This window comes from Pan paniscus, chromosome 2 (assembly GCF_029289425.2).
Source record: "Pan paniscus chromosome 2, NHGRI_mPanPan1-v2.0_pri, whole genome shotgun sequence".
Classification (NCBI taxonomy): domain Eukaryota; kingdom Metazoa; phylum Chordata; class Mammalia; order Primates; family Hominidae; genus Pan; species Pan paniscus.
This window is the reverse complement of record NC_085926.1, coordinates 37313573-37325484: the sequence shown is the minus strand read 5'-3', so window position 1 is coordinate 37325484 and position 11912 is coordinate 37313573. Positions and strand designations below refer to the sequence as shown.

Genomic DNA, 11912 nt, shown 5'->3' with positions numbered 1-11912 from the left:
TCTCAGTGTGCAGAAATTTCTCTTTCACCAAGTTAAAAAATAATTCAAGTATGGTCTATTCCAGAGAGAGGAGGCATTCCCAAGTTGTCAGAATCCTAAAGCAGACATCATGGGGTATTTATTTCCATGCTCCTTCTAACTTGGTCATACCAAATTTGAACATGAAAATTCTTTTCAAATGCTCAGCATTTAGTTATATTGACAAATAATTCCTCACTAAATTCATCCAAATAGAATATGCATTCTTAACCATTTTAAAATAGATTTCAACTGAGGAACAAGTACAATAAACAAATGTTATATAGTAAATAAACTTTATTTATCTGTTTCTCAGAGATGACACTGCCAACAATCACAGATTTGCATACAATACAGTTATGTATTGGCTATTCACAATTTACAGTAGTGTTTTTTCCTCTGAAAAATATAAGTACAAAAGCTAAGTAAACAATGAGGTACTGCCATTTGGGATTTATTACATGTCTTAGCTTAAAGAACTGGTCTTTAGCAAATATTCAACAGATCAACCTGAATAAAATAGTCAATTAAATGCTCTAATTTATCAGAAAAAATCCACTAAGTTTCACCTCAAAATGTATTGCACAAGTCTTTTTAAAAAATCACCCTAAAAATAAATAGGAAAGGTAAGCCGTTCTTTAAAAAGAATGGATGAAAGGAATATTATGTAAGCCCATAAAGCAGGTTAAGTTATCAAAATATCTTTTAAACAACATAAAACTCTTCCCAAGAGAAAATTGAAGAAAAAACTATCACCATTTCTCCACTGATAAAATCTATTTTAAAGGCAGTCTGCAACTTATCTGTGGGCCAGATTTTTCTTGGTCTTTTGGCTACATGAGGGGCCCTGAATGACAACTTCATTCTCAAAGAGTAGCAAGTGTGGACAGTTTTCCAAGGAGCAGTCGCCCAATGTCACTCTTCTTCAAGATGAAGATCGGAGCCATGACTGGAAAAGAAAAAGGAAAAGAGAATAAAGAAAGGGGGCAAAAAAACCCAAAACATTTAGGTTGACTTTTTGGGATATTTGCTTTTTCAAGTTTGAAATAAAATTCTATTTCATGGTCTAGAGACTGCAGTAAAGAGGCAGAAATAAGGCTGGGTGTGGTAGCTCATGACTGTAATCCCAGCACTTTGAGAGGCCGAGATGGGAGAATCACTTGAGGCCAGGAGTTCGAGACCAGCCTGGTCAACACAGCAAGACCCCATTCTGGAAAAAAAAAAAAAAAAGTAGAAATTGTCTAAACACTAAATCTTAAAGGTATCTTCTAAAAATTAACATTCTTGCAATGATGCAAACCAACCTATAGTCAGCAATCCTGGAAAATGGCATTTCTAAGTGAAATTTGGAACTGCAACCGTTTACCATATATTGAATGCTACCAGTTTATACAGTAACCCAGGAGTAAACACGCTGACTTGGCTGAATCTCACAAATATTGGACTGGAATTAAAGATGACAGGCTGGACCCAGTGGCTCATGCCTATAATCCTAGCACTTTGGAAGGCCAAGGTGGAAAGATCACTTGAGGCCAGGAGTTTGAGACCAGCCTGGCCAACATGGCAAAACCCTGTCTCTATTAAAAATACAAAAAAATTAGCCGGCCGTGGTGGTGCTTGTAACCCCAGCTACTCGGGAGGCTGAGGCAGGAGAAATCACTTGAACTCAGGAGGCGGAGGTTGCAGTAAGCCAAGATCATGCCATCGCTCTCCAGCCTGGGCAACAGAGTGAGAGACTGCCTCAAAAAAACAATAAAAAATAAAGATGAGAAAGGGCTCTTTCCTCTTACCCAGTGTGCTGATTATTCTACAAATTGCAATTCTCCCAGCATGACATAATAGCAAAAGACAAACAGCATTTTGGTGTGAAAATTTATGTCTCATCTGGAATTAAGAAATTTAATTTAAAAATTAAAAATAGCCTGGGCAACAGAGTGAGATCCCATTGCTACAAAAAATAGAAAAAATTAGACAGGCATGATGGTGTGTGTCTGTAGTCCCAGCTACTCAGGAGGTTGAGGCAGGAGGATCGCTTGAGCCTGGGAAGTCAAGGCTGCAGTGAGCTGACTGTACCACGGCACTCCAGGCTTGGCGACAGTGACACCTTGTCTCAAAAAATAAATTAATTAGAAATGCTGGCTGGGCATGGTGGCTTATGCCTATAATCCCAGCACTTTTGGGAGACCAAGGTCAGAGGACTGCTTGAGCCCAGGAGTTCAAGACCAGCCTGGGCAACATGGCAAGACCCTGTATCTACAAACTTTTTTTTTAAAAAAAAATAGCTAGGTGTGGTGGCATGTGTCTGTGGTCCCAGCTACTCAGAAGTCTGAGGCGGGAGGATTCCTTGACCCCAGGAGGTCAAGGCTGCAGTGAACTGTGTTCACGCCACTGCACTCTAGGCTGGTGTGACCATGCTGGGGGGCAAAAAAAAAAAAAAGCTATGACAAAGCCAAAGTCTTCCTCATAATGTTTCTCAAATGAAAATGCTGGCCAGGAGCAGTGGCTCACGCCTGTAATCCCAGCACTATGGGAGGCCGAGGCAGGTGGATCACCTGAGGTCAGGAGTTCGAGACCAGCCTGGCCAACATGGTGAAACCCGGTCTCTACTAAAAATACAAAAAATAAGCTGGGTGTGGTGGCGGGCACCTGCAACCCCAGCTACTCAGGAGGCTGAGGCAGGAGAATCACTTGAACCTGGGAGGTGGAGGTTGCAGTGAGCCGAGACTGCACCACTGCACTCTAGCCTGGGCAACAAGAGTGAAACTCTGTCTCAAATATAAAAAAAAGAAAAGGAAAAGAAAATGCGAAAACCAGCAGTCACATCAAGATATGAGTTTAAAATCCCATAAAAATAAATTACCAAGTAAGATTAATAGAGGCAAACTTTCCATATATATTAAGTGGATAGGGGGAGTTTTAGTCTTCTGAATTTGTAAATGAACAAATATTTCACTACTCATAATGTACTACTAATAGTATATTATTTATAAAACTAGTTCAATAATCATGTTGGTCCTAGGAACCTAAAGAAGACACCAACAAGATCTTCTGTTATACGTAAATTCCTTGTCAGTTTTTATTTTGAAACCGTAGCTTGATCTGTTGTGGGAAACAAAATTCAAGATCAGTTCAACAATGCTGCATCATTAAAGACAAAAAAGCTAGAAGTTTTCTAGTTTAAAAAAGACTAGGAAAATACGACCACTAAATGCAATGTGAGATCTCTTGAGTGGATCCTGGATTCTAAAAAATTATGGGAGACATTATTTGGAAAACTGTAAAAAACTGAGTATTATGTACTATATATTAGTATTAGCTAATATTAAACTTCCTGAGTGTAATAACTGTACTGTATGTAGAAAAATGTCCTTGTTCTTAAAGATACATGCTAAAGTACTTAGTTTATGTTTACAATTGTCAAATGCTTGCAAGCATGTTGGCAAGTAATTGCCAAATGTTACAAATGGGGAATAATATAAATGGAGAGAGAACAAGAGTGACAGCAAGTGAGAAAATCTGGCCAAACATTACTAGGTGAAGGGTATATGGGTGTTCATTGTACTATTTTTGCAAATCTTATGTCTGAAATGTTTCAAACTAAAAGTTGAGGAGACAATCAATTAATCAATTAATAGAAATGCTGCACAATATACATTTCCAGTGATAACTGATATTCAGCTGCAATAATCATAACAAGTGCAATGCAGTATTAATATTATTTTAAAAGGAAAACATTAAGACTTAATGGGTTAGCTATAGAATTTACAGTTTTTCAATGTTCACATTTATTATCAAAGTAACCTAATAAAACCATGCATTGTACTGCCAGCCATTGTAATGTGGATGACAAAAATAAGATAGTTCTGGATAATTGCTAAGGCAAATCAAATAATATATATTAAAATCAAAAGGAGGCTCGAATGAAGGCACAGAAGATTTTTAAAGATAAAAGCTTAGAGGGCCAGGCACAGTGGCTCACGCCTGTAATCCCAGCACTTTGGGAGGCCAAGGTGGGCAGATCATAAGGTCAGGAGATCGAGACTATCCTGAATAACACGGTGAAACCCTGTCTCTACTAAAAATACAAAAAATTAGCTGGGCATGGTGGCGGGTACCTGTAGTCCCAGCTACTCAGGAGGCTGAGGGAGGAGAATGGCGTGAACCCAGGAGGCGGGGCTTGCAGTGAGCCAAGAACGCGCCACTGCACTCTAGCCTGGGTGACAGAGCGAGACTCTGTCTCAAAAAAAAAAAAAAAAAAAAAAAGCTTAGAGGCTGAGTTAGGAAGATCGCTTGAGCCCAGGAGTTCGAGACCAGCCTATGCAAGACCATCACTACAAAATAAAATAAAATAAAAAAATAGGTGCCTTATAGTCCCAGTTATTTGGGAGGCTGAGGTGGGAGAATCCCTTGAGCCCAGGAGCTGACACAGGAATGAACTATGATCACACTACTGCACTCCAGCCAGGGTGATAAAGGCTCTACTTATTTAAAATAAATAAATAAATAAAAGCTTAAAAGAACGGGGAAATGTTGTATCTTGCCATTTTAAACCTTGATACTATTATTAGCTGGATATTAACAATCACTGAGAGTATTTATTTTAATTATAGTGAAGCCCTATTAATTGTGATCTGTTTTTGATTTTGTGAAAATTCTAGCAAAGGCTGAGGTAAAGATGTATGGTACATTTTCAGGGGGTGCTAAATCAACCTAATAGCATGAAAAATACATAGAGATGAGGGGAGAGGGTTAAATGATGAAGACAGTCAACTGCGTTGAAACGTTTCATATGCCTGCATTTCACTGTAATATGTTAATCAGAAAGAATCACATTCAATTAAAGTAGGCTGCCTAACGGTCTCCTCAGGACAAACGTGTTGTCTTGTGTTAAACTGTCTGATTTCAGGAAGTAATAAAGCTATATTTTAAAATCGATCTTACTAGTTTTCATTATTTCTGACTGGCCTTGACTCAGGCTTTACAGGATTTTGAATTCTCACGGAATATACCACTTCATTTTTATCTAGAAAATGATTTTTCATTTCTCTCTCACAATCATAATTTCAAAGATCATTCTTGGAAAATTAAAAACAAAAGGGAAAATAAGTTACATAAACACTTTTTTGGATTCTTTAACAAAATTTCAAAGAGCAATTTTCAAACTTTCAATTACTCTTTAAAGAAATGAAATTTCCTAAAATTATATAACTCTTACTGGGGGTAGTAATTTTTAACTATTATTGATCCATATAACAGAATGAACAGAAAATACTTATATTAACCCATAGCATAATCATATATTTATTAAACAAGAGCAAAAGAATTCCAGCAAAATGGTTAGTATCATGCAACACATTTGATTTTTGCACAAAAGACACAAGACATTGTTCTTCACTCACCACATGCTAACTAAGCACAGACTGATGGTTTACTCAGAAGATACCACTGCGAGGTGAAGTAAACTACAAAGCCAGGAAGAAAAAAAGCTTATTGGGTTAGTTTTAAGACTTAATATAACACATAGATTGTATGTGTATATGAAGTTCATAGGATTACAGACTGTACTTAAATTTTTCTCAAATCTCCCCAAATCAAGGGTGTACAGGCAAGGAATAAGGAATCTGTAATACCTCCCCCCATATCCTAGGTAAATATAATATTATGTAGCTGAGATTTTACTTGCAACTTACATTTGAAGACTTAAACAACGTAATGAAAGGTGTACTGCATATTTTAAGTACATATTTACCAGCTGAATTATGGGGCGATTATTTGCTTTACAAAAGGATCTCTTTCATAATTCCATGAAAGTACACATTAAAATTTGATTTACATAATTTCAATTTACCCTAAAAAGTTTTCGGGAAAATGATGATGAATTTGAAGAGCCATGTGTCTATATGTTGAATTCTCATTCCTAATGTGTCAATTTGATCACTGAATAACTCCTCTTGTAATTCAACAATGTATCAGAAATGGTTTCAGGAATGGTGACCCAAACTGAAATTTCAATTTAAGGAAACTCAATCTCAAATATAGTTTTTACTGTGACAAACCTTAAATAAATTCTATGCCCCATTTTAAGATGGTCATTGTCCAAAATCATTAATTACCTTCACGGTGATTTAAAATGGCAGCATTAAAAACAAAGATTGCTTATAAAATCTGAGTCTATTCTTGGATAGTGTGGCCAACCTCAGAAACATCATTTTATTTATCTTTCATATTTAAAGTTAGTAAAAAGCAGCAAAACCAAAAGACAAGCTAGAAAATAATATGTGCAACACACACAACACAATAAGGTTAATATCCTCTCCGGCAAAAGTATACAAAATCCATGTATATGGATGTTCCCTATGTCTATGCTTGTAAAGTACTGAAAATCTTGAAAACATAAGTAAATGGAATGAGGAGGAAACTGGTGAACTAAACTGTAGGACATCCATATAATCATACAATCAGCCATTGAAAAGAATGAGACCAATTTGTAATAAGGTGGAATAATATAAAAATATATTAAGTGAAAAAAGCAAGCCATTGCATACTCTCATTTTTATAAAATAAAATGAATGATAAAGGAGTAACTATAAATATGTAATTACATGGCTTAGAAAACATGGAGATATTCCCCAAACTGTTCACAGAGATGATACTGGCATAGCAGAAGTAGTCTGGAGGCTGAAGATCATGAGGGACTCCCTTTCTATGTTTCTGGCTTATAATATTTTTTCCAGTGATCACGTATTACCTTATTCTACCAATACCAGAATCAAAACCAATCTCAAGAAAACAAATATGTATTTGACATGTGCAATATTTTCTATAATGTGTCAGTTTTATTTGTATGTGTTTCCTGAACCCACCTTGCATGCATCTTCTCAGCCCATGCAGAGGGAAAGGGTAAACCTCGTGTGGGAATGGAAAACTTTTGTACCTAGCAATGCTGAAAAGTTCTGATTTTATTAATTTGGAGGAAATTTTGAAAATTCCAACAGGGGAAGAAAATGAGACATTAAGAGAATACAAGACTGGTCCAGGGCAAGGACTGATGAAGAACTATATACACCACCAAGGATCAGTGTGAAAGCAAAGTTGAAGGAGAGTCAACAGAAGAGCAATTGAAAAAGATGACTAGAATGGACAGAGAACACAAACAAGCCAACCTTCTCCATCAAAGAGAAATTTTCTTTAATGGAGTCATCAAGAAAACAGTGATGTCCATTTATGTCATTACATTTTGCTAGCACTCTAAAGAGAAAAATGTCTAAGAAAACTTTTAAAGAGGGGTTTCCATATAACAAAGGAATCTCAATTCTGAGATGACTTGTTACCCAATTACAATAAACTTTCCTAATGAAATTATCTTAAATAATGTAATAATACTCTCATTTCAAAAAAAATCAGGGTGTACTTCTAGGGCAGTTTTATTCAATAAAAACACAAACAATTAGATGAGCCAAGAACTTATGTATTCACTCTTGCCAATATTGTGCTACTCGAATATCCAGTCTACTCTGGCCATCTAAGCTACCTAAACCATCATAAAATGAAGTAGCAAGGTATAGTAAACTAAAAATTGAGAGGAGGGAAAAAAAGCTGTTCTAGGAAAAACAGAGATATGTGCATTTGGTATGTGCATTTTGTTTTAACTTCTGCCTGCTGTTTAGAAGGCAATTCTTTTTCCTACTTGAAACAAATCTAAAACAAGATTTTATACTTTGTGGGGAAAGAAACCTTAGAGATAGTATAATCCAACAATCTCATTTTACCAATGAGGGTCAAAAATATGAAAACAGTTTGCGCTAAGTTATACAGCAGTCAAACCATTGAGATCTAGGCTCTCATCCCAGCAATATCGCATGTGGCTGGCACTCTAAGGTACCGAAGTTGGAGATGGGGGCATTTTGTGGGCTGGTGTCATCGTGTGACTTGACCCTCCTACTGAGGTCTTTAATGGTTTTTCTTATACACATCAATGATTTACCTTTCCAGTCTCTTTTTCCAGAAAAGACTAGTTCTACACATTGCTAAAAGGAGGCTAAATAATTATCACCACCATCCCTACATTATCACTGAGCCCAGGCAACTGTACTCTGGTTCCCGGACAACCCTAACAAGATTATGTTAGTCTTGTGAAGAAAAGAGGCTCTGAGAATTGCCTGAGTTTCCATAGCAAGTCAACAAAGGACTAAGATTCCTTCCCTATACACCAAGACCCTCAAATAAACCAGACTGTAATTATGCTCTGTAATTTAACCTTACTTAACAGATAGTGATTTCTCATCTATAAAATCTACTCTTGAGACTAGGTTAAACTCTGAAAACAGTAATAACTTGTATCCTGTAATGAGGTTTTTTAAATAAAGAGTATAAAACTCACTGAAGAGAGGGAAGTATAGTAAAGATAAGATATATTGAAAAGTACCTCACCAGCAGTCATAGAAAGCTTTTGATTAGTGCTACAAAGTAAATGTATAATCATCATGGTCAAAAAGCAAAAGTTTTAGAATGTATTCCTCTGATAATACCCGATAAATAATGTAAAAACTAACATGGGCTGCACGCTGTCAACACAAAGTACAATCCACACTCTTGCAAGCATCCCAAATATTAATTTGACAGAGGGGGCAGCTCGGCAAAATGTTTTAGGTTTGTTTCGGTTTTCTTATACCAGCTTTTCAGTCCTTAGGCAAAAATAACAAAACACTTAGGGTTGCTGATTTTAATAGAAGTGAAACCATAGCTGCACAGTTACAAAAACTTACAGAAAAGATCCATTTGAAGCATACATTTAAAATTAATGTGATTAAATCATTTAAAAATGATTATTTAATAAACTCCTAAAGTTTTGTTTTCTACACATTTCATCATGTGCACTTTCTATTGGAAAAAGAAAAATCATTTTCATACCTGTGTTTTGTTCTAGCGAGCTACAGCTCAATGGACAGGGATATGAAATTAGCTGAAATTTCTTCAAGAGACTTGTTCAAAGACAGTGATTCTTATTGCTCATTTTATGAATGATGGCAATCTCTGACAAAGGTAACTCTTGCTTCAACTTTCTTATACTCGTGAAACAATCATGAGTCACATTATCAAGTATCAAGAATCTCCTTAAGTTGACAAAAGTTGACTCAAATTGATTAATTCATGTCATCTCATATCATATTTTGGGGACTTCCTCATTTCATGTTCATCATAAAATTTCATATTTCCTAAGCATCATTTTTATTATTTGAATCATATTACTTAAGCATATCTTTTTATTCATGTATGAATGGATATTACCCCTTCCCCCTAAAATTAAAAGTTCCACAAGGTCAACAACCAATGTCTTCCGTATCTTCTATTTTCCTATATTTCCCATAACAACTAGAAGAGTAGATGACTGTTGACTGAACTTATTCATTAAGCAAGAGATAATGATGGATGAGACTTTGCTTAAAGGAATAGTAGAAAAGTAGAACATTGTTTCTGGGCAGGTCAACCTCTGGGATAAAGGAAGATTCTTTCAGGAAGGATAAATCAGCTACCATTTCATCCCTACCTAGAATGAATACCACTGTATTCAGGAAGAAAACAGTCTGTTTTTCAAAGACTCTTTTTTTTAAGTTAAACTTAACAAAAATAAACCTTTTTTGTCTGCTTTAAGAGTTTTATCGATTCACTACCTACATTTACCAATTCAATTTGTTTTTCATCAAAGCAAACCAGCCAAAGACTACATGTGTATATGGAATGAAGCGGAATGTTTCCGACCACATTTGCTAGAGCAGCGACTTAGGATGAGCCTACACTATATAGCAAATCCTGAGAAAATGCAGTAAAAGTAAAGTTTGCCATATTCCAACATCAAGATGTTTATCAAGATGATAAAGCAGCTATGAGAGAATGAATAAAGATAACTAAATAAAAGCCCTTTTATATCATTTAAAATTATTTTCCTAAACTGGACCATAATGACAAAATTATGTCAACAGGCTCAAACTGCATTAGAAATTTTTATCTTCACAAAGATATTTTACTCAGTAAAGGAAAAATTTCTACTCATGAATACAAAATTTCATGCTTGTAGAATTAGATGTTCATTATAATTTAAAACAACATTCTCTCTGTTGATGAATGGTATACATTATAGTGACATATTTCTTTATCAAAAATATTTATAAGCAGAAATAACTAAAGCACTGCTTTTCAGGCTACTAAATGCCAGGGAGTGGCAGAGGAGGGATTTTTACAAAAAACAATTAAATGCTAACCAAAATAATAGCAAATGCCTCAGAAAATAGGCAATAAGTATATAATACAATATACAATGAAGCATTGGGACAAAGGTCAGGGAATGCTAGGATGAGCTTAGAGGAGACCAAGAAGAAGTGGTCAGAATGTGCCTGAGATATTGGGGTCCCTTCAGGGCTGACCTTGTGCAGAGAGTCAGAGGAACTTCATAAAAGGCTGTAAGTGCAAGAGGTATTATTTAGCCGGGAGGAGGAAAACTCCTCCATCTAGGCCATCCCCAGATTTTTGGTTGAGTTCTATGAGTTAGAACCAGAACAAATAAGTGATCATGTAGAGAAGGAGATGTGGGCTCAAGAGAATCAAGAACTTTTGTAAGAAAACAATCTGTTGGGATACGATGAGATACTTTGGGACTTACTGGCTTATGCTCTTTATTGGAGATGCTCAGACACACGCTAACCCACCATTAAGGAAAAGATGTTGGCTTGCTTTAGTGAGGAGAGAGAGAATAAAACCAGTGCTGGTATGATGAAATAGGTAAAGAGATTGGGAGGAGAAGGGTATTCACGGAGGGCTCTACAGGCTACTATCAAGACAAGGAAAGGAAGCATAAAGAGACAGCTGAAGGCAGAACTCAAATTTTTCAAGTTTCATACTCTGCCTAGAATGGATCTTATTAAATTACTGGCCCAGGGCAAAAATAACCTTGGCATGGAGAATTTTTTATAATTTACAAAGTGTGTGTTTCTTTCATTTTTCAATTACAGCTGACTTCACACTATGTTTTTAAAAATAATTCATTGTTTGTCTGATTTCCCCCATAAGGTATCAAAAGCTCAAGAATGCTTAAATTCTTTCACCCAGAATTAATGTATTTGGAAATCAACTGGAATGCAATAAAGAACTGTAATATATAAATCATCTAACATGATGATATAATTTGGTTTAAAAAATTATTACTGGATATACCAGAACAAATGTCTTTTCCATCCTTTCCATAAACAGCCCAAGTTCTGGAAATGCCATATAGCATACATACGGGTGTCAACCTCTTATATGGTATTTAGACTCTTCCTTCCCTTGAGGGCATCCATTCACATTTACCCTTGGTTAAATTTCTTAGTGTAAATTCACTCTCATTTTTCAGGCTGTGATATAATAAAGATTTGAAATCTTAAAATTTATTTTACCAACTCAAAAGTCCTTATAAATGAGACAGAATATAAACAGATGGGAAATCATCTTCTATCTAGAGCCCACTTCTAGAACTTACCATCAGCCGAGCATCTTCTCTTTCCAAAATTTTCTGAGTCTGATCATCAGGGAACTTCAGTACGGTGGTTATAACTTTTGCCATGGTCTACAAGAAAAACAAGAGATGATCACTAACAGACAGTGAAGCGTATAAAGTCTCAACCCATTCTGACATGTTCTGCTGGTGGGATTCTTTAGTGCTCTCAATGAAAGCCACGAACAAAGAAGTATGATGTGAAGGTATTAGTCAAGGAAATAACAACACTAGAATTTCAATTTAAAAGGACTCCTTACAATGTCTAGATTTATATTATTTTAACAAGATGCATTTACAATAGCATGAAGCTATATAAAATTCTAATGCTCTTGGCCCCTTTATTAAAATAAAACTTTATTACATA

The 11912-nt window shown here is 35.7% G+C and overlaps 1 protein-coding gene across 11 annotated transcripts in view; it reads right to left on the bottom strand.

Annotated features, from left to right (window-relative positions):
* Window positions 1–297: 297 nt before the first annotated feature.
* The window catches only part of GOLGA4 (golgin A4), a 120182-nt gene continuing 108567 nt past the window's right edge, over window positions 298–11912 (bottom strand). For 8 of the 11 annotated variants that reach the window (XM_034956107.3, XM_055109642.2, XM_063602239.1 and 5 more), the window contains 3 exons: window positions 11531–11617; window positions 5418–5480; window positions 882–967 (listed from right to left, as the gene is read on the bottom strand). In XM_034956107.3, coding sequence (XP_034811998.1) covers window positions 5451–5480; window positions 11531–11617 — 117 coding nt within the window. In that variant the 3' untranslated portion in view covers window positions 882–967; window positions 5418–5450. Of the gene's footprint in view, window positions 968–5417; window positions 5481–11530; window positions 11618–11912 lie in introns of those variants that run through there. The other 3 variants (XM_057301684.2, XM_034956106.3, XR_010111415.1) reach the window with 2 other exon arrangements.